The sequence below is a fragment of the Taurulus bubalis genome (assembly GCF_910589615.1).
Source record: "Taurulus bubalis genome assembly, chromosome: 9".
NCBI classification, from domain to species: domain Eukaryota; kingdom Metazoa; phylum Chordata; class Actinopteri; order Perciformes; family Cottidae; genus Taurulus; species Taurulus bubalis.
In genome coordinates this window covers 24,361,473-24,385,476 of record NC_136597.1, presented here as the reverse complement: position 1 = coordinate 24,385,476, position 24,004 = coordinate 24,361,473, and the positions used below count along the sequence as shown (strand labels likewise).

The 24,004-nt window shown below is 45.1% G+C and overlaps 1 protein-coding gene across 1 annotated transcript in view; it reads right to left on the bottom strand.

The window, feature by feature from the left end:
- The window catches only part of LOC306740930 (transcription factor SOX-6-like), an 89,340-nt gene extending 66,584 nt beyond the window's left edge, over positions 1-22,756 (bottom strand). Inside the window, exons 1-2 of the mRNA XM_079223175.1 lie at positions 22,708-22,756; positions 780-999 (exon numbers count right to left, since the gene is read on the bottom strand). Of these exons, the coding sequence (XP_079079301.1) occupies positions 780-998 (219 nt within the window). The 5' untranslated portion in view covers position 999; positions 22,708-22,756. The remainder of the gene's footprint in view (positions 1-779; positions 1,000-22,707) is intronic.
- Positions 22,757-24,004: the final 1,248 nt, after the last annotated feature.

The window sequence follows — 24,004 nt, the reverse complement described above, 5'->3', positions numbered from 1 at the left end:
TTCTAAAATAATTAATCACCTTTAACATTCTGACTATGCACTGAGTTATAATCTCAAGAGAACAACAGAAAATATGATTATGTTCTCGTAAAAATTAGAAGTATGAACATGACTTTTGTTTTGGGAAATGTTCAATATATTCTGCCACAACATTAAAACAGAAAGAAACTTTATTCTCAGAACTTTCCACTTTCCTCAGGGGCTAAAGTCAAACACGCCTCTTCCATTAGGGACCAACAGAACCTGAAGCCAAGTAACTAACACTTTAACACACACACACACACACACACACACACACACACACACACACACACACACACACACACACACACACACACACACACGAAGACGGGAGGTGGAGAAGAGAAGAACCAAGGGCTATAACTCTCTAGAGGAGAAGCCTCACTGGGCTGCCTCCAGCACTGCCTGCAGCACACAGACCAGAGAGGACCACTGGTGTGTGTGTGTGTGTGTGTGTGTGTGTGTGTGTGTGTGTGTGTGTACATGCGTTCAACGTGTGTGTGCAATCATCATTATGCATGAGAATTTGCACACCCTGTGTACCCCTGCATGTATTTCATGAGTGTTTTATGAGCCGTGTGCCCTGAGTGTGTACACTATGCACACACACACACACACACACACACACACACGCACACACACACACACACACGCACACACACACACACACGCTTGTTTTATAGATTTGAGTTACGGGAACATATCTCAAGATAAGATATTGGTCAATTTCTCAGCTCCGCGCGTAATTCACATCTCACCATGGCAGCGGGCGCCATGTTCTCCCACTCCGCGTCCGTCAGCTTCTCCCTGATTGGCTGCAGCTCGTCCGGGTGGGGTCGGTCGTGCGGAGAGGGAGACGGCGTCTCCTTCGGGCCGTCCCGCTCGTCGCCGGTCCAGGCCGCGTTGTCCTGACCCATCGCTTCCTCCTCCTCAGACAGCGGGTGAAAGGGAGGCGTTGCTCTCATGGAAGACATCATTCTGTGGAGGACAAGACAAAGTGGGGTTTTCATTTTGATGCCGAGGTTTGGACCGGCGCTTTACCGAATGTTATTTCAGGGAGGAGAGGAGAGGAGAGGAGAGGTGGATAAGAAAGAGGAAAGGAGAGGAGGATCAAACAATTAAAGGAAAAGAAAGGAGAGGAGGGAGAGGAGATGAAAGGAAAGGAGAAGAGGACTGCAGGACAGGAATAAGGGGATGAGAGGATAGTAACGTGAGTGAAGAGGAGAGGAGAGGAGAAGGAGGAAGAAATGAGAGGAGAGGATGATAAAAAGAGGAAAAGAGAGGAGAGGAAGAGAGGAGGAAATGAGAGGAGAGGATGATAAAAAAGAGGAAAGGAGAGAAGAGGAGAGGAAGAGAGGAAGAAATGAGAGGAGAGGATGATAAAAAGAGGAAAGGAGAGAAGGATAAAAAAGAGGAAAGAATAGGAGAGGAGAGGAAGAGATGAGAGGAGAGGATGATAAAAAGAGGAAAGGAGAGGAGAGGAGAAGAAGAGAGGAAGAAATGAGAGGAGAGGATGATAAAAAAGAGGAAAGAATAGGAGAGGAGAGGAAGAGAGGAAGGAATGAGAGGAGAGGAGGATAAAAAGAGGAAAGGAGAGAAGGATACAAAAGAGGAGAGTAGAGGAAGAGAGGATGAAATGAGAGGAAAGTGGATAAAAAAGAGGTAAGGAAAGGAAAGGAGAGGAGGATAAAAGAGGAAAGGAGAGAAGGATAAAAAAAGAGGAAAGGAGAGGGGAGGAGAGGAGAGGAAGAGAGGTAGAAATGAGAGGAGAGGAGGATAAAAAAGAGGAAAGGAAAAGAAAGGAGAGGAGGATAAAATAAGAGGAGAGGAAAGGAGAAAGAAAGGAGAGGAGGGGTGAGAGAAGGGGAGAGGAGAGGAAAGGAGAAGAGGACTGCAGGACAGGAATAAGGGGACGAGAGGATAGTAAAGTAGTCAAGAGGAGAGGAGAGGAGAGGAAAGGAAAGGAAAAGAGAGGAGAGGAGAGGATGACTCGTGATGGAGGGAAGTTCAAGTGACCAGTTGAAGGTCTAACCCTGCGCCGCCCGTCTCTCAAAAGAAGAAGGGAAAGTGTTTGAGGTTTCAGAACCGTCCATTTGAATGGTAAATTCAGAACCACAACTTTATTTAAAATGCAGACACGTGAATGCTGAAGATGTAATTACAGCTCACTGACACACAAGCGGCTTAAAGTACACATCATATTGCATATTTTTGGCTTTTATCGCAATCTGAGAAACTTACGATGACTGCAAGACATTCATGCTGAATGTTCCACACACACACACACACACACACACATATGCACATTAAGCACATACTGCCACGGGGATAATCTATTAATCTATTAAGCAGCATCAAGGCCACTCATCACCTCAGAGCTGTTAAAAAAAAGCAAAAAAATCTCCCTTTTTCTTCTAATGCAAGCCTCAGGCTGGGAGAGTCATTAGGCTAATACATCGTTTACTGTAATGACTTCCCTTTGTTTCCCTATACTTATGAGGACTTTCATTGACCACATGTATTCCCTCAACCCTCCTCTCCCGTAGCTTAATATCACTCCTAAATTCTGTCTCTAAATCCAAACACAAGGGTTCTCGAGGGGTTTCCACATCTTTATTTGTCCTCATGTGGCTAATTGGTGCGTTTAAGTAATACACACACACACACACACACACACACACACACACACACACACACACACACACACACACACACATACATACACACCAAATTACTAGGTGATAACTGACAACGCAAATTCCAGCAGAAAGGGCGTCAGACTGTTAGGAATTGTTTGTGCTACTCGGAAAAAAAACATGTCACACACACACACACACACACACACATAAGCACCGGCATACACACAACTACGAAATGAAACAGATTGCCACTTCAGCGTTAGCAGCCAGTAAATCACAGCGGGCTCTCCATCTCAGAAATATGCAGCATCTTGGGTGCTCTAAACGTAAATCTGCCCCTCAGTCATATGTCTGGAGGGAAAGAAGTGATCGGCCGCAGAGAGTGTGTGTGCGCCCGTGTGTGTGTGTGTGTGTGTGTGGCGGCAGTAAAAATCATTGACACAGGGAGTTGATAGGAGCGAGATAAAAGACTGAAAGCACATGTCAAATGCGCGAGAGAGAACGAGCGGAAGAGGATGAATAGATGGAGTAAGAATGTGAGACAAAAAACATGAATAAGGCTCAAGGCTCTAACGTGTGTGACGTAGAAAGAGCTCGTTTCCATGTGGGGTTGGGTGAAGGTAACGGGATTCTGAGGGGTCGTTCTGTGCATGTCATCTTTTACTACTATGTGGGTTAAATCGGAGGAGGGAGCACCGAGACTCACTCAACTCTGACCTGAAGAGGTCTGAGAACCAATAATAGTTCACCCTCGTAACTTACTGACTCACTTTCTGCCGTCTTTCGGAATCCAGCAGCCATTCTTGTCTTATTTACATTTCTGAGAAAACACACACACACAAACACACACACCTCTCTCTAATATCATCTTTTCAGGCTCTCTGGCTGATTCTGACCCCTTTGCATGCGACACTGTTCCCAAAAGAGGACAAGAAGGGAATTGAAGATTACTCGACCATTAGCTCACTGTAAGCCGGTCCAGATGAGAGCACCGGCGAAATACTTGAGGCTGCTATCGTCAATATTTTTAATATTAACAATGGATCAAATGACTGCTCGTGCGTGAAAGAGGAACACTGGTGAGGACAAACCCACAGATAATTATCTCTCAGCTCTCAGGAATGTTTTAGCATCTTAAAGCAAATTGCACTTTTGGTTCACTTTTAGTGTCATTTTCCAGCCCAGTCTCACCAAATGGCCGATTGAGGACACGGCAGTTTGGAATTCCTTCAGCGTGCAACGAGAACGCACTTTCTTGTCCATTTTACGCAGTGTAGTCTGCACGGACTGCAAAAAGGCGCTGGAATGTTATTAGTATTAAGTAAAGAAAACCGAACCCAAATACAGATTTTATAACCGTGGTCTCGGTGGGAACTGAAAGGAAAATGTAATTATGTAGTGAAAGTATAAAAAATGTGAGAAAAACTTCTTTTGAGTGGGTCAAACAATCACAGGACTTTCAACCAGGAGACCGCTGTTCGTGTTGTTGAGTTATTTTGAAGTTACTTTAGTGAAGTTTTTTATATTTGACTTATTTTAAGCGCCACCATGATGTTTCTGCGAAAGTAGTTAATTGCCGAAACCTAAATGCGTCCGTTTCACGCTACCGGCAAAACCTAAAATGTATTGTCATGACACGCAAAACATCCTTAAAATGTTGCGCTATTTATACGGCTCCCCGTGAGATCAGGTTGCTTTTTTCTCAGACGCAGCGGGCAGCTGTTTTTAGCTAACAAACTCTGAAAGCCCTCCGCGCGCTAGCTGCAGCGCCTAGCGGAGTTAGCGACGCGCTAGAGAAGAGACGGCAACGTTTAGCAGCGTTAGAAAGCCAAGAGTTTCAGAATCTACCACAGCGAGAAAGCCTCCGCCCGCCTTGGGAAACGATAACAAATGGTTACAGTCTTTTTCCCAAAGCCTTGGCGGAGTCTTAGCTTCATTTATTCTCCACCCGTGCCAAGCTCCTCCCTAAACGCCTGATTTGACAAATTGGCACAGCGACAGCTGTCAGCATGAGGTTTACATTTCTCCGGAACCCCGTTGTCTTAAACGGCGGTATGAGTACATGAGATTATAAGACCCCGGACAACCAGCAAACAGCACATGACTAATCCACAATCAACCCCTGCGATCCACACTTGAGCGATGAGGGAGCTGATGGGGAGAAGGGAGAGGAGGGCCTATATTTAGCTGACAATATTGCTGGTGCTGTGTTTATGGCGGAGCTTAAGATTTAGCTTCTTGGAACTGGTGTCTCATATGGCCAGGAATGCCCGGCCCCATAACTCGCTGCCACCGATATGGTATCATCATGCAACCGTGCGGGGGGTTTGTTGGTAAGCATGCCGCAAAGCCTTTCTGTGATTGGCCGGGGCGGGAAAACAGTACACTTCATGCACTCGTCATCCGGCGAAGAATCACATTACCAGTGTTTAGATGACTGCCTTGTTTAACTAACACGGCAAATGCTAAGCTCAACCGATTCATGGCTGCGGAATGAGTTCAGGAGCTCCGGTAGTCTTTTTACTTTGAGATTACGGGTCAATTATTATTAATTTTTTTGCACAGTTTAAATGAATCACAGCTGATTCTCAACTCAATTCTCCTCACAGTTCACATATGTGTTGATACCATTATAGTTAACCCACATTTTGAAAGGTAGTCAAAACACACATAAAAGACGTTTTCATGCTAATAACGCGGCAATTAATCAACGTTTCCTGGCTGAAAGACTAGTTATTGTTTGACACATCCCGCCCTGGTCTTTATACTTCCTGGTTCATGATTACATGGATAACATACCAATTTATTTCATGGGATATCTACAAATTACAGCACATTTATTTTCATACAGCTACAAAAATGCTGTTTTAGTGCCAGACATCAGGTATAATCATGATGGGTTGCTGCATGCTGTTATCTTAAAAATAAATCCAAACAATAAGAAGGAGAAATAGAGGAGGACCTCCTCTCAGGCCCATGTATATGTTGCCGTCAGCCTGCAGCTGCTTCTGTCACGTCATGGAGAAACAATGAGCGCTACCGGCCGTCACTACTTTTTGTGTTTCCTGTAAAGATGGACCGTTTGAACAGCCTTTTATAGAATAACTCTGCACACACACACAGACACACGTGCATTCTCAGAAAATAAGCGTTCATTTGTCTTAATGTCTTTCCCTCTGCTCGTATGCGTGTCGGTATCGGGTCCTTCCCCACTGAGACGACGGAAGAAATTGAACGCTTACGGCCGAAGGAACGACCTTTTCCCAACGAGACCAACAAAAGAATGAGTTTGGCCGAAACGCGGAAACACTCAGGAAACAGTAATATGACGATAATGTTACACTGATAGCTGAAAAATGGAAAATTCATTTTTACACGCACGCATCGCCTTGAGGCTCTTTCCAAAAAGCCCCTTTTTCATATTGTCAGCTATCTAGAAAAACATCAACTTATTCCCCTGGAAGCAGTTCTTCTATCTGAAATATGTCTTGGAAGGCGATACTGGTGAGATTGCCTGCTTGAAAACTAAACAGAGCGCCCACTGTTGAGCAAAGGGCTTTAATGTATTTGTCCACAAGCATTGTTTGAGTTTCTTTTTTTTAAAGTAAAGTGAAATTAGGCTGGGAAGATTCTCTCCATATCAGCTGATACGACACCTAATGTAGTTAAAATCACAATGAAGGAACGCTCAGCAATGTTACTTACTGTTCTCTTTGAGCATTTGGCTTTAAGTTCCCTTCCTTCCTTTGTTGCCTTACAGCCTTTAGCTCAGAGACACATTCAGCAAACACACTGTTGCCGGTGGACAGCTAGCTAAGTCTCCTTCTCAAACGTGGACAGTAACTTAGAATCCCTTTGTGAGCGGAAGAAAAACGAAAAACCGGGGTCGGAATTTGGCAGGAAAGCGCCGTTCAGATCTGGCCTGGAACCTGGCGACTTGGCAGAAACAATCAGGCATTGTGGAGTGTGGACGAAGAGGGACCTGTGACAGATGAGAGCGGGAGAGAGAGGGCCCCCTCTTAGAAAAACAGTACACAAAGCGCCATTCACAACCCAGGTCCCTTCTGCCACTTGTGGAGCGAGAGAAGGCCCCCGACAAAGGCCTTCGACTCGACCAATTGGGTGTAAAGTCTCCAGCCGTCCCAGCTGGATAGGACTGAGGAAGTTGGAAATACCAAAGAGAGAGAGAGAGAGAGAGAGACACAAAAAGGAGACGAAAAAAACAAAACAGGAGGAGAAAGAAAACGGAGGATTTTCCTTGGAATTGTTTGTCTGTTGGACAGTTCCAACACGAAAATAAGGGGGAAGAAAAGCAAAAAGAAACTGATGGTTCAAGTCGAGAAAAAGAGGCAACACAAGCTAAAACGCCGACTTATTTTGGTTGCCAAGTTCCTCTCGAGTACAAAGGGTATTGAAATTATCGCCACACCGACAAAAGACCCAAGCTGTAATCAATTGTAATTGTCTTTTCAAAGTGAAACTCCCGCGGTTTTGTGTTGCACGTCCATAAAGTTGAGGGAACTCACTTGAAAAGGTCGAGCTACAAGAAACGCTGAATCCTACACCAACCGACAATGCAACTCGATAGCGTCTACCATTAGCCCCCGTGCCTCGTGAATGCCCGCGTCTTTTCCAACCAGAACGTTTGGTGGCCATCAAGGAAAAGCTTGTGGTCGCAGCAGGAAACTGCCAGGTGTGACTGAGGAGCGCCGCTTAGCAGGACACGTGTGCTCGGTTACCTTCACGGATAAATAAATGAAGAAAAAAAGAGAATTGGCCTTGTATGTGAACAGCTCCTAAATCCCAGGTCTGTCTGGACCCTCATTAGATCATCGCAAAGGGCCGCACACAGAGGGCACTGTCATAGGTCAGACATGTGGAATGTGAACACACACACACGCTGCCCTGTTTTCCTCCCAGAGATCCCCCCCCCCCCCCCGTCCCAGCTCTTTTTTTTTGCCCGAAATAGAAATATTCAATAGCAACGCCGGTTACCCCCCGAAATCCAGCCCACTTCGTCAATGCCTTAATAGCAAGAAAAGCAGTTTTGTTTTCTGAAACTCCAACCGTTTAACATGGATTTCCCTGTCAGGGGCGGCTCTGTCACAGCCGACAAGTAGCGGCGCTCAGGACCCGGGACCTGGTCTCGGTCTCGGGAATCGAACCGTCTCTCTTGACAAAGAAAACTGCCTGTGCATTGTCCAAAATGATTTTTTTTACTGTGATTGCAAAATGTTCTGCAATGCTTTTTGATGACTTTGTCAAGACATTTATCATGCACACACACACACACACACACACACACACACACACACACACACACACACACACACTTTTGAGCTCTGTCTCTGGTTGGCATGTTCCACATTTGATGAAAAGTGTGTCTTGCAGTGAGGGACTTGCTCTGGTCTGGTCCTGGTCTTTACTTGGACTCGCCCTGCCTCTGTCTTTTGTCTTGACTTATTCTCAACCTCTCAAAGTCCTGCTAGGTCTCAATACACTTGGTCTTGGTCGTGACTCGAATACAACTGTGTGCTTATCGCCGGCGACTTGCAGGTCCTCGCTGACCTTTTCGCGACTCTTTGCAAACAATGAAGGGAGGTAAGCAGAAGGCGTATGCTGTGGTCGGGTGAGAATACCGTGTGCATCAATCATCCCTCACAACCCAAGGCCCAGGTAAACAGAAGTCATTGTGTGAGCATCAGTGTGTTACACTGAAGAGCTCTATGTATTTACAACCTGAGGCACTCAGAGGGGACGGGCAGAGGCATCCATCAGGCAGCGCACAAAGTGGATTGACTCCTATTGAGTGGCTTCATTCTACAACAGTTAGAATATAGAGAAAAACATGTTATTATTATGTCTTGCCAATGTATTAGTCGTGGAAAGACATTGCCATTTGGTTATTTTATTAACAATTACAGGAGAAGAAGATATCACAGTCCCGCCCACAAAGTTTGATTGACACATCGGCCTCAGAGTCACTCCTAAGCGTCATTCTTTACGGCGTAAGGTATAAATACAGCGGGCAGCTTCGGGACACACTTTCCTCTCTCTTGGGTGGAAACAGGAACTGTCGTAACGTTTTGTAACCATGGTTTTGTATCATGCGGCAACTATTATGTACAGCACTAATAATACGCTACATAATTAACAGGGTGAGCATTGAGGTGGCAGACTCCTGACATTCACTCCACATAAAACAGGCCGAGGTGTATTGCCAAGGAGGTTTTCACACACAAGGAATTAGCTTTCGGTGTTTTGGTGCAAAAACAAGAAAATAGAATAGAAAAGATATATGCAAAAGGAATAAAAAAGAATATGCAATACTGAGAGAAATGCAAATAAAAAAGAACTCTTGTACTTCTTTGGTGGCATTTCTTTTTTTCAGATTTTTATGAGCTGCTTGGTTTTTGCAACGTTGCCCTGTAAATATCCAACACTTTACAATCGAATGAACACTGTCGCACTTGGCCAGCAAGTCCTCTCTGTTGGAGGGTTATATAACATACAATATAGCTCAATATATATATATAGCTCAATGTTAACTTGTTTGGGATGGTCCTCCACGAGAAGTGGGTTTGAGAAGTCAACAGTATGGCCTTTCTGCACTACATCCCACAAGAATATGGTCCTTTATGATGGTGGTTATTAGCTGGTTTGTTAATGGCTCATTCATATCTATGGTAATCAGTTTGGTGATAGTTATTAAACAACACTTGAATACAAATAGTTCCCCAAAAGTCTTGAAAACGCTTTGAGTTTTTAATTAAGCCAAAACATATTTCCTGTCCGTTCCATGGAGGGAAAAAGTGGCGAGACATTCACTGTGTCCAGTGTCTGCAGAGTATCTCAATACTCACAAACAGTGCAATTTCAGGATTTTGTCTCTCATCACATGGACACCTGGAGCAAACACGGGGTTTGATGTCTCCATTAGTCCCGCTGATGGAAACTCTCAATCAAAGCCAACGATGGAACACTCAAAGAAAGGATGAATGCGTCGTTTGTACGGCGGGGCATTAAACACACATCGCTATGCCGGCTCTCTGTGTTCAGGGACCCGGACCAAGAACCGCAGACCCCGAGAAATCCAGAAGGGCCCTTATTGACCAACACCCTGCCTTGTGCTTGTTATTTTTCCTGGCATTCGAACACACCCCTCGCTAACACAAATACAGTACACATGTGCATTTATCTGCTTCATGGCAACGATACAGAGTAAACCATTGAAGAAATCATTGAAGACCAAAGTCAACACTCGGTGGCTCAAAAGAACTGTTTGTCTACGAACTCACGCCCAAGGCAGCGAGAAGACTTGGCCAGTGTGAACATTTTGTCTCTGGGTCCTTAAAATAGAGCACATTGTCCAGGTAGCCATGGCATTTATATAAACAGATAAAGTACGTCCACAAAAAAGCAGACTTCGTACAGTACTTAAATAAGTAAATATATAAAAAGTCATTCTAGATAGTTAAAGAAAGATGAAGTTGTGTTTGCCGTTTGAAAGCATTTTGCCATGAACGCAAAGTTGTTTTGTTAATAATCTACCGGCAGGTGTGAAGTATGGACATTTCAGACTCTCTTGGACATTTTGTAATTTTCCTAAACTTGTCAGAAAAATTAAAATCACTGTCAAAAACCACGCCGCAACTTATAGCCTGCTGTTTGAATAATATACTTAATCAAACTATGGCCCATGTTCTCTTGTATTTATGTACAGATATATTAATTAGTATACATCCTCAATATAACACTTAAGAGAAAGATTGCAGGTGGAATTACTATTATAATATGAGAATAAAACAGAACCAGCTAAAATAGAAGAGGACCGAGACTAGAACCCTGAGGAACACACAAGTAAATGTTGATCCGCTAGAACGGGGTCGTCTTTCAATGAGAGGATCGACTGTTCGATCCCCGGCTCCGCTGGTCCATAAATTCAACTTTGCTATTTAGAAGCCCAGTCAACATCAATTTTTGCGCATTTTCTCTTTTCTTTGAAGTCTCCATGACGACGCTCACACTGCTATCCCTCCCTTTGTCATCTCCCTTTCGCCTCACCTCTTTTCCCCTCTGATCTGTATCGGCTTAAAGCACAAACCCGCCTACCATTTGACAAACACCTGACTTACAGGAGGTAATTATCTGTTTATCGGCAGCACCAAACCACCACACGTCCTCTCACTTCAAGCCACCATCCTAATTATTACGCCGGTTACCTTTGACCTCGAACATAATGCCGGTTACACAAGTTTTAAGCCTTGTTGTGCTTGGACCGTTCCATATAGATGACAGGAGCTGTAAACAAGGGAAGATCCTATTATCTTAAGAATATAGACGCCCTTTTCTCTAAGGAGGAAATACATGGACTGTGTTTGAAAATCACTCACCAAAGAATTGTCCCGAAAGAAGAAGCAACAAGAACATCTTTGACAGTGCTTCACGTCAAAGAAATTAAGGAGATTAAGAAATCAAAGCAGGTCAATTTTCCAAAGGTTTAAGTTTCAGAAGTCTCACCGGCAGTTAAATCTATTTCAGGGTGACATCAACAGTCGAAAGTCCTGATAGAAGCCTGTGGCGATACGACAGCTGCCCTCACACATTTTTTAGAGTAATTGCATTTGCCCTGAGGCAAGCAGCAGGAAAAAAAAAGAGCTTCAATAAGTCATTGCCAGACTCAGGGGTCTCACTGCTGCTAAGAACAATCATCAGACATCCATGTTTACTGTGTTTTGATGTTGTTCATTAACTTCAGTTGTCCATCCCGTCACATTAGCCGAGCTAAGAGCACATAATGGCACAGAGGGACAAAATCCCTCTAAAAACACAAAAGTGAAAGACAATTGTGTTGATTGTTAATTAGTTCCAGTTGTTGATTCGGTGACACGGGCAATAAAAATAAGTGGCATCGCAGATCATGCACTTATTCTTTCTGAGAATAAAAATCACTGCAATCTCAAAGAACACTTCCCTGTTCGATGGCAGACAAAGTGGACTGATTTAACGAATACGTAGCTATATTATTGAACTACATTTGTGGAAAAAAACCCGACTGGTTTCAAAACTTTGATGCAAACAAAAGCCTTAGAATCAAACAAGGAGCTCCTGAGAGTAACATCAGGGTGTTCAAACAGGTGGCTCTTAGAGCGCCCAGGAGGCGCGAAAGCCTGCTAATCCCAGATTAAGACTGACAAGTCGTTTCACTGGATGCCCCCATTGTAATCCCAGTTGCCTCTCTATCCTCTGACAATGAGCTTTGTTCCCTATCTCTGAAAGAGCTTTGAGGATTTCCTCAGCTTTGTTAGCATGAAATTGCTGCATTATTCAGAGGCATGCTACTTCCAGTCGGTCGCAAAACAACACATTTTTATTCAATTATTGACCGGCCTGAATGCGTAATGCGCACAGCTGGTTCTAACAAGTCATCTGCGCTCATGACACAGGGTTTAATTGATACTCGTGTTGGCAGTGTGTAACTCTCACATATACAGACGTGTCGAGGGAAGGAGCGGCGCCGTGGAGGAACGCCATCACATTTCTGAACACGCCGGGTTGTTGTGACACTCGTATCCACATGGTTTTAGCACCGTAAACTGCACTTCTAAAATGCAAACAAGAATATAAAAGGACTTCAGAGGAAACATTTGGCTGAGTAAATGAATTAATAAGGTACATATTTGGCTCCAGAGGCAGTTGTTGTCTGCGTAACTTTATTTAAACGTGCTTTGATAAATGACTAGTGCTGTATTTGGGCATTTATATATAATTGTGTGTTAAGACTACTGAGCAAAGAACCGACAATAACAATAACTTAACTGATGACTGCAACAAAGAAAACACAATCAAAAAATGCACAAATCAGTTCTCTGAAACATCAAAGAAAAAACACTTCTGTCTCTTATCTTCTATAAGCTGTCAGGCCTGATTCTGGTAGTGATGATGTAATGTGTACTTTATGTGATTTAAAGCTGCTAAATAAAAAAATTCAGAGCATCAATAAAGCAGTCAAAACGATTTACTTCTGGAAGGACACAGTAGAATAACGGCATCCTGAGCTGAAGCCGCTCTCCCTCTGTTGTAATCTGAGCTTCACTGTGCTTTGTTTACGTATAAGTCCGGCCTCCGACGCATGTTAGCGCTCGTGAGTCCCGGTGTGTGAGCCCGCCGCTCTGCACCGCGTTCACGCAGCACTTACCGCTAAAAAAAACGCCGTCCCGGCCCACGCCGTCGCTGCAGGAGCGTCACCCCGATAGCGCTGTTAGCTCTGCCAACACTGTTAGCGTTGCACATGCTGTAAACACCGTTAGCTACTAGCCACCGCGCTGAGAACCATGTGGAGGCAATCGCTCAATCTGCTCTAGAACATTCAAATTGAGCAGCTTTAAGTTTCATTTGTTGCTGAATTTCCTCTTGTCAATTCTCAAGATGCAAAACTGAAATTTGAGTTGCACAATATGTCTTTTTTTGAACTCTTAAGACTCGAACACGGCGTAAAGCAGGTAGAGGAGGACTGAGGTATAATGCTGACCCAGCAGTGGAGCACCGGGCAAACTTCTTCTCCGCTCCAGCAGCAGTTGTCTGCGTTGCCGGTCGGAGGCATGTCAATGTCCCCCGGCATCTCGAGCCGTCACAATCCAGACTAATCCTTTCCTTTCCAATCCGGTGTCCTCTGGTCTGGCTGCTGAAACTTGTTGGAAGAGTGTTGTGCTTCGTTGTATATGGCGCCTTTCCCACCGGGCAAAAAACTAAACTAACACCCACTAACATCTGGCTTTTGTCTGACATGGGAAAGGTTACAATTGGCATTCATTCACAAATGACTCCGCAGTAGTCGCAGGTAATTTAACGGCTCCAGCTCCGATCGGCAGAGATGGAAACATGGCAACCGGCACGATAATTTTGGAACCCCTTTCGTATAGGATGTGAATATATAATAAATAAAATGGGGATTTGGGCAATTATCATAATTCATTAGCGTACAAGACTTTTAAAACCTCAATGCCAGCAGACTCCAGTCATTTCATCCCTATTCAAACCCATCTAAACCGCCTTTGTTCGTCTTTCCATTGTTCCGACAACTCTGATTTCAATGTTTGAAAGAGAAACTGAATAAGTAGTATTATTAAAAATAATAAAAGAAAAGTAACCACCCTTACATTATTGTTCTGACCCTGCTCCCATTGAAAGTGGCACACCAGGGGGAAAAACAGAAAGGCCAACGCAACGGCTAACGAGACTATTGGCTATTTTTAGCGGGTTTCCCATACAAAAAAAAAGAAAGAAACCCGCATATATACACGCCCTGATTCTGGTGGGAACAGGGTATGTGTGTATTATGGGAAACAGGCTGTCCGATTTGAAACAGTTATGTGTGATGATACATCTGATACCGTGCACGAGTGAACCCACAACGGACACATGTAGGGAGAAAGAGCCAGTTCATGCTCGCTTGAGAAAAAAAAAAAACCTGCCGAGGAAAATGAATAAGTCACGCTTGTGGAATACGAACACAAGCAAGATGCAAAAACACATGCACTCAGTCACATTCTTGAGTGCAGGGAAGGTGTGAGTGTGTGCCGCGAGATCAGAGCCACTGCACAAGGTATCCATTGTCCGTTACCGACCCTCGGCGAGTATACATTGTTCACGGTGCACAAGGCCTCGCTTCAAACCATGCAGGGTATTAGCCGAGCCAATCACAGCGGCCGTTCTTCACATGGACTTAAGCCTTTGAATCAGGGCGGATACATGCGACTCAGGTGGGGTTTGTTGACGTCATTCTGTGGGTCAGGCAGTAAACCTTTCATGTCAACATTACGTTTCATCAACTGAAATAACTCGCTAGCAGTGATTCTATTGTACTGATGCTTCATAAGAGCTTTGACGCTTGTTGTTCTGAGAGGAGGATGATGATGAGAGGTCTTTAACGCAAGCAATTATCTGGATCAGAGGCAATGTGCCGCATGCTTTCAGTTAGCCTGGAATAAATAGGAGAATTGTTTAGAGAAACTGAAACATCAACGTCACGTCACGGCTTCTGCCGGAATCACCACGGGGGATAAATGAGACATTTGAAAAAAAGAAACTGGCCCAGCTAGTTGATAGTATATTTGTTATTATTTGCTCAAACTGTCCTGACGGTTGTTCATGAGACGGATGGATAATAGGTGAAAAAATCTGCTGTCTCTGCTTCCTTTTGGTGCTCCTGATGGCGTTAGCAAGATTCCAACACGCCCCAAAGAAAAGCGACCAATCAGAGCCGACGATTCTCTGACGTAGCTGTCAATCAACACTCATGAACTCTGTCAAACTGGTCGGCGCTGATCAAACATGAACAAAAATGATGTTACCGCTTTGCATTTTTCTCCTTTTCTAAAAAAAATGTTAGTGAACTGTTGAATGAGAAAGTGGGCGGGGCTTGTTTTTGACTGGCGGGACACAAACTTTCTCTTTTTTACAGCTAAACAGTAGATTTCAAATATGTTTCTGATGCCATCTGAGGCGAGACGCAGCCAATGCCGCGACATAGTCTTGATTCTTATTTGATCAGCTCGGCCCATTTTGATTTGACGGTCACAAGCTTCACGAGCATTGATTGACAGCTGCGACAGAGACTCCTCGGCTCTGATTGGTTGCTTTTCCTCTGGTAAATGCCGTTAGGAGCACTAAAAGGAGGCAGAGGAAGCTGATTTCTTTTCACAGACAGACAGTTATTTTCAATAAAGTTACCAATTGTAGCTTTAAGTAAATCTCCCTCTCTCTCTGTGTGTGTGTGTGTGTGTGTTGTTGGTTGGACTGTGAGTGTGTAACGGTTCACTCGTCCAGCTGTTTGTTTTTTATCGCCGTAAGTATCGCATCTTGACAAACCCTCACTTGAGACTCACGCAAGAATTTCACAGTTGCTGGAAGGGAGCAGCGTTTTTAATAAAGCCTCTTTTTTTTTACGAGGATACACTCGTTCCCTGACTCTCTCTCTCTCTCTCTCTCTCTCCTTCTCTCCCTCCTTCTCTCTGCAAATATTAGTCTCTCCATCGCAGCACTGGGCTCGCAGGCTGTAAATCACAATTAGGGGCTTCATTAGATATGGTTGATTTATTAAGACTCAGGGCTTGTCTGAGGCCCTCGCAGCCGTATATTAGCCGACTACAAGATCTCATGCATAGTTATGAGACATGCTGTTTACTGTATGGCTTATGGGGTCATATGCCAATAGGCATTAATTATTGAGTAAGACTCCGTAGGTTAAATTCATAGCAACCGGACGATAAATCATTTGCATCTGTGTATTTCCTCCTCAGCGATGCCTGTACGCAGCACTTTTGACTGCATAATGCAAACGAGCATCTTTTAAGAACGACACATTGGCAGCGGCATCAAAAATCTGTCTCTATTATCAGCAAGTGATCCAGGATTTGAAAGGGAGCCAAGCATGTTGGAGCCTCATCCAAAAGGCTTTGACAAACATACTCCGGAGCTGCTTGGCCTCTTGAACACACACACACACGCACACACACACACACACACACACACACCAATTTGGCTTGTGTTCACATCCCAGTTACTCCAGTCTTAAGTGTCCCTGGCTCACAAAATACAGCATTGTCTCCCTCCTGCAAATCAAAGTGCATTTATCGCGCTGCATATCAGTTATTGTCAACAGTCGCCTGTAAACACAGGACCCAGATAAGGTGGCGTGCACGCTCTTGCAGCGTGTGTGTGTGTGTGTGTGTGTGCCAATATGCCATGTTCTGACCTGCCATTCCTGTTCTGTGATTGAGTTCAACTAACACCAGAAACGCAAAGCAAAAACATCCAGAAACCGCAATCAATAGCTTTTGATTTAAAAAGCAGCTTTCAAGAGCCGGGCTCTCGTCCAAAATGATTTGCTTCTTTTTCTTCCTCCAACATACCAGCATGCCGGCTCATCCAGCAGCAGCACCTCGAGGAGCCGGATCATTGAACCTCAAGGAGAACTATTGAAATAGTTCTGGATTAGTCACAGCTTGAACAGGTGAGCTGAGACTTGTTCAGGCCTACGTATTTATAGTGAGTGTGAAATCCCATTGTTCAGAAGAGAGGAGAGGTTTACCGGCACAGAGGAGAGAGAGAGAGAGAGAGAGAGAGAGAGAGAGTCTTGTCTCAGTCACAATCCTTCCTGTTCTTAATCTAGACACTGATCTGGTCAGAGAAGAGATCAATTAGACCACGTCTAGTGACACATACATGACTGTGAAGTGAGATGAAGAAGAGCATAACGTGCCAAATGTGTTTATGGTGTGTGTTTTTGAAAATAGCTTTTTTAAAGAACGAGAAGATTTTCTTTTTTTTTAGAGCTAATATGATGATTTCATAACAATTTGTTAGCCTTTTGGTTATCGGACTTTCTTAAGGGTGAATTGTGCATTTCATTAAAGCGCAAATGAAAAAAATGTATTCAGGCGCCAACATTTGACAGTGTTTATTTTTTCCCCTGCAGGGCTGCACCTCGCAATTAAGTTGTGATTCATCTTCCGGCTATTTAAATTAATCGCTTCATCATTTGGTTTATAGTTATGACGACAGTTCAAAACCCCAAAAGATTGAATTCGCTATCATAAAGGACTGAGAAAACCCACAAATAAATATATTTATCTTTTACTATTGATGATTATTTAACTATTTCAAATAGTTCCCTTTAAATTTTAGGTCGATCAATTAATAATTTCAGCTCTAATTCACTTGCACACTTAATAGTTAATAGACAACCAATGTCTCAGACACATAAATGCACACAGCAAAGAACAGTAGGGGGAATTAAAGTCATCAAGCACAGGCATGTCACCTCTCACACACACACACACACACACACACACACACACACAGCCACTTTCCTCCGGCTGCCTCCTGGCCTAATTGACGGTGACAGAGAACAAAGGAGGAGATTATGGGATTGAGTGTGTGACACACAGCCACAGATCAGAAGGCGCTTTAGCCTGACTGTGATTATGGGCGGGCAGGCGTCGTGTCGCTGGAGGACGCAGCCAAAGCCGATACCTCTGCGCCCCGCTGGGCAGCCCCGCTGGGCTGCCCCGCTGGGCTGCCCCGCTCGTCCCGGGCCCAGTGGGTCCGCTGAGTGCATCGCGTTCCCGCAACTTTATGCTAAGCATTGATATGCGTCGCCTTCGCCGTCGTCTAACGGCTAATTCAGGTGCGTTTGCTGAGCCGACCTGATCTCAAGGGGAGGCGTTTAAAATACACATTTTAAGAACGTAAGTATTTTTTTTTTTTGCATGCCGTTTTTACGCCGCGTCATTACTGCGAAAAAGCCACGGTTAGGTAATAAGTACGTAAACTGAGAACATAAACAACGTAGCATAAGTGTGGAAAATGAGTCATAAACATCAAACCTTTGGGACATGAACACCGGTCTCCTGGTTGAAAGTCTCTGTGTTAGTTTGACCGGCATTAGCAGTCTTTCTCACTTTTTATTCCACGTCATTTGGCATATTCACGCATATGCGGTATATGCATAAGACACGGCATACAAAAAAGCAAGAATGCCGTTGCAATGACAAAATACACCTTTAACTCCAATAAAAACGATATTCCATTGCCTTTATGTCATTTTAAATGCTTCCTTGTTGCTTCATGGCTTCTCGTTCATTAAAAGCATTTTAATCATTGAATTGACATTGAACTTAAATCCATGGAAATAACTCTCATTTCTGAGCCTTCCCGAAAAAGGTCAACATCTTCACAAAGTAAAAAGGAGATTCATGCTATGAATTACTGCTCAATTGTCCACTTGTTATCGTGCGTCGTTAGCTTCAGTTGTCCGGCCTCTTTATCGGCGCGGCCCCTCTAATTGCCCCGACGGCTCGGCTGATTCTGAAGCTAACCGGGAGCGATGCCGTCCCTCCGCTCTCCCCACAATGGGCCTCATTGGATTAAGTTCGAGCAGGCTTTGTTAAAAGCTGCTGCAAATCTAATCAAGGGAGAGACCTCAATTACGCTCGCATGTACTTAAACGATCACATCGCTAAAAAAAGGAGGGAGGGGGTTTGGCCAGTTTAAGGAATGCCATCAGCCGGTTCATTTTGGCCGACGGCAGCTCGAAAATGAGATGCGGGATTTTCACTGTGATGAGATGAGAGTCTCTCGGGAACAGGTGTTGCAGAGAGGTGGTGCTTTCCTCCTTTCTACCCACGCAAACACAAGCTATTTAATAGAAACAGCTTGTGTTGAAGGAAGCCCGACAGCCGAAAATGACCGTTCTTCTGGCGTTTTGAAGAATGTAAAAGACGAAAAAGGGGGAATCGTGTGCGGCATCACCGTGATCTAAGGACCAGGTGCTGTCCCCTCGTATCCCTGAGAACAACAGCTGACCCTGACCGCTGACCTCCGTGACCCATGACAGTTAAAACAGGAAGCAATTATCCTGAATGTCACCGAGTCCGGTGGCATTCCTCAGCAGAAGGACCGCTAGTCCGAGACAGTTGTCACCGGAGAGACGAGAAGAGAAGACGCGAGAGGCAAAGTGGGAGCAGATGAATGAACGCTGAGCTCAGAATCAAATAAAACCTTTTGCCTGCAATCATATGAAACCCTCAGAGAGACTCAGACGCTAAGAAAAGTGCATCGCAAATGACAGCTTTGCAAAACGATGATCTTGTTTGTAGTCGTTTCTCGTCGTCGGAGAACTGAGAACAAACGGAGACGCGGCGGATCCCTAACAGAGTCCATTGTCACCGCGAGAAACGCATTTACTGTCGCTTCAGATCAGTGTTTTCCCGCCGCCGCCGCCTCACTCTTCCCCGTGTCCCTGCAGTCAGATGTAGTAGATGTTTCTGAGCAACTTTGCATTGAGGTTTGCCTTTTTTTAACGGGGACGTTCCTCTCGCCGCCGCGTTTAAAGTAACATAGTTCCCTAAAAGTATATAATTTCTTCTCGGTTGGAAAACAAGGTCACCTGGGGGGAGGGAAACCTTCCCGTAAAGGAATTACACTTTCTCCTCCCTCGGCTGCTGACTCATGGGAGACGACCAGCAGGCACCAGTTGATAACCAGTTGCACTGGCCACCTTCAAAAGAGGTGCGCATGAGTGGAGCGGGTGTTTGCTGAAGAGGAGCATGCGCCCCCCCCCCCCCATAAAGTAGCCTTTTTCCCCGGGATAAATCAGAGGTTCAAATATAGATCCGGAGGGCCGCTCTCCTCCTTCACCTCCCTCCTCATCCCAGCCTGTGCATTACCTCATCAGAGGAGGATCTGCCTAAAAAGCCGCAGCGGTCACACAACAGACAAAAGCGCTCATCTCCAGGAAGCCGCTGCCGCTGCCTGTGGTTTTTGGAGAGAGGAGAAGAGAGGGGAAAAAGTGACTCAGCCCCACTGCTCCTTTCTTCTCCCTGCCGACTTAGGGATAAACGGAGGGATAAAGCACAGGGGGAGATAATATTTAGAGCAGGCCTCATTTCAAGGGCAATAGAAGAGAGAAAGTGGGGTATGAGCTTGGGTGGTTTGGGAAGTAGCCACGAGGGTCGGTCTATACTGTTTCTGGCAGAGCGCCTCGCACCGTGGATTTATGTGTAAGTGGGGAGGAACCGCCTCTGGCCCGGCCCTGCCTTAGAGCCCCGGCACCGCCGCAGCTCCACGAGCCTCTTTTTTTTTTTTTAAAAGCGAACCAGATGGGGACCTCAGACGGGATGTCGATGAGGCGTGAGTGTGCAAAAACACAAACACGCATATGCGAGCGCAAACACAAATAAATTGATACAGACAACGCCTGGAAAACAACTAAATGCATAACACACAAACATATGTACATGTCGCATGTGTGCAGGCGGGCCGGAACGCACGGGACGGGCGAAGCGCCTCGGATGGATCGCTGGAGTTCAGCTCCCTTTTTTTTCCCACCGTTTAAATGAGGTTCCCCCCTCTCCGAGAACTCGCAAGGCATCCTAAGTGGACATGTCATATGTGTGGACAAATCAGATCAATTAAGTAGATGTCCGAGCTCCAGAGGGCATAATAGCTCACTGTTAACATAAGGTTAAGCACTGAGAAACTGCACTAAATTCTGTTAGCCGCTGCCCATTAGCAGCGGTGATTCGTCTTACGCTGCGACGCAGTGAAGTTCACATACGGAGCCGGAGGAAAGACATTGATTTTGGGGAAGCCAAACAGGTAACCTCAGCGAGTTCGTTAGCTCGTTAGCTCGTTAGCGTTCCCCAAATCGGCCCACCGGCTGCTCGCTGTCTGCTAACTCTTCGTAACTCTTTGCAAATGACTGCCATTAGAGCAACCATGCGTAACAACAAAGCTGCGCAAGTAGGCCTGTCGCGATGCACGAAGCGGCTGAAATCTTTTCTCAGACTCATTCTCGGCTCGATGTTCGGCATTCCTGCATCTATAAACGCCTCTCCGCATGGAGCAGCGCACACACACACTGGGGGCGCTAAATGATCCGTGATCTTATTTCCCTTATCTGACGATAAACAGCGTGACCGATACGAAACCTGTTTTAAGAGAGACTTAGTGAGATGTCCAGTGAAGTCAGATCATCTGAAGCATTAGTCACGGACACGGCCCCAGCTCCTCTGATCAAAGCCGCTAGACGCAGCTTCCTCCAGCAAATCCTCCAACGAAAGGCACCCGCTTCCTTCCAAGAGTCTTGTAAAACAAAGATATCATAAAGTGTTCCTGTCACGACACGATCGGCGCCCTATAAAAGACTCTAATTTTGTTAGGAGGGTCCACTTGTCATCTCACCGCCGTGTAATTAGATCTGAGAAGCAATCGCATTTTAAAAGACACAATAACGTGATTTAAAGTTTCCAGATGAATTGATGAAGTTAGGAGGAGGGGGGGGGGGGGGGCTAAGTGGTCCGGCTTTTCCCCCCCTGATAACGACACAATCCCCAATTAGCCGGAGGAAGTAAATGGCTGAGGCCCGTATTGATTACTGTCACGTTTGGATTATTTTATTGCTGTTCCACCATGAAAATACCCCCCCCCCAAAAAAAAGCATTAAAAAAGCATCTGTCAGCAGACGTTACGCCGCGTTAGCTCGTCGCTCCACATCTGTGTTGTTTGGCCTTTAAAATGAGGCTTTGTCTACTTGTGATATCTTGTCACAGGTCAGTATAACCCCTTAATAGGGTCTCGCCCCTCTCCTCCCCCCATGGGTGGGAACCATAACTCCAGATTGTGATACAACACGATTTACACGAGCCATAAATCAAGCCTTTGAAACCGAACTCCTCCACCAGCCAGCGGGACACAGATTATCGCCCACAGCAGAACACTGAGGCTTGTCTGTCCACTGTGCGAGTTGCCAGCGAGGCCACTTGTTGACCTGGCAGTGACACGGCTCAAGGGCCACTGGAGAGGGCCTTAATAAGTATTCTTAAACAGGGGGATTAGCCAGATGGTCAGATCGCTCTTTTCTCCAACCTCTCCCATCTGTACATTTCATATGTCTCTGCTGAAGCCATCAGCATCGGGCCTCGCCAGCTTAATTTGGGCTTGTGTTACCTACAGCACTATTTGACTCCAGATATAATCTTTATTGCTCACAGAGAGAAAGTCCATTAAAAGAACATACTGTAGGTCCCGGCGCTGAAAGCTTCCTGGAGTGACGCCTGTGTGCGAGTCTTTAAAAGACCCCTTTCTTCAGCGCAGTGAAAGCAGCCATTGAGGGCCGAGCGCTAACCGGAGAGGAGGGCTGCGCTTTGCCGTGAAACAAATCAAAAGCGTTCTGTATGTGCCGAGTGGACATGCACAGAGCGAGCTTCAGTTTTGTTAACGTGGACTAACAAACACACACACACACACACACACACACACACACACACTCACACACACTTTGCAGGCTGCTGTTTTGCCGCCGCGAACGTCCCCGGAAAGGGTTGCTCCGTTACCGCTCCGAGGAAACAATCATGTGTTCTCTATAAAAGCTTATTATCTGCCATTTGGTGGGAGCAATCATCCAAACGGCACACAGAAGCTGGCGGCGTTACAGAGGAGGGAAATACATGTCGCTTGTATCGGGAGATTTAGGGAAACTTACAGAAATAAGAGACTTCAACTCCAACACCCTCTTCTCACTTGCGGATGACTTTAAAATGCATGAACGTCACCTGGAAGAGAGAAAAACAGAGGGGAAAAAAACATTATTATCATGTTGCTTTAATCATAATTTTAGGGACATTTCACCGCCAAAATGTTGTTTTGCCTCCAGATAGTTTTGGTATATTTGTTTCCAAAGATAAATGATTCTCTGGTGAAATAAATAACATTTGACATTCTACCAAAATTGTATTGCGGTGGAGGCAGAAAACTATTATTATCATGTTATCATAAATATCTTTAATCGGACATTGCAATTTCTCACAAGCCAATCAGAGGGAGGGAGGGGTTTAAAGAGACAGTGTTTCAGGTGAAGACTGTTTTCAGTATGAGAAAAATAATGAGTTTTTTGAACATCAAAGCATGTAAACATGTTATAACCCAAACTATCTGCATGGCTCAAGAGGTTAATGCAATTTCAGGTGAACCAACGGTTTTAAAAGAGCGTGTTGCACTGGGCATCAGGGCGCTTTTTATGATTATCAAATTCTTCACATCCCGCTAACAAATTGAGATTCGACAAAATCTGAAAACCTGGATTGCAACGTGCTTCTGGAGCCCCATGAAGGCCCCCCTCGCCCCTCTGTAGTGGATGTTCAGGACCGAACAGAGGATCAGTGTATCTCCGGCAAAGCACTTTAACGGCACAACGCAAAGTCTTCCAAACCACAAACAGCACGGTTCTCGTACGCAGCTTTGAAGTCGAAAATCTGCCTTAATACAGTTAGCGATGCCTGATATTTTTCTCTCCAAAAAAAATTGGATTCCAATGAGATCAGGGCTGCGCTGGGGGAGGGGGTCACTCATCAAGGGGACGGCTAATCGTTCCTGGTTTAAATAGACCACTCTGACTCAGGAAGCTAACCTGGGGTCAGCTTTATTATAGCCTCGCACGCACACAAGCGCACAATACACTCAGCCATTCACTTGAGCCGGGGGTCACGGAAAACAAATAATAACATCAAAGAGGTCAAACTGCCGACGGAGCGCTTTGAAGGTGTATGGGGCTGCCTCTGAAAAATTGAGGGAGGATTGCGAGGAAGGCTTAATTGAGAGTGGGAGGCGGCTAATTAAAGAAAGACCAGAAGTGGAATGGAGAGAGACCGGGTTCACACAAAACTCACACACACACACACACACACACACACAGCACAGCAGCGTTTCTCTGACATCATAACACAACAAAGAGCGCCACACAAACAGGCCTTTGATTCCACAATTTGAGGCTAATTGAGAAC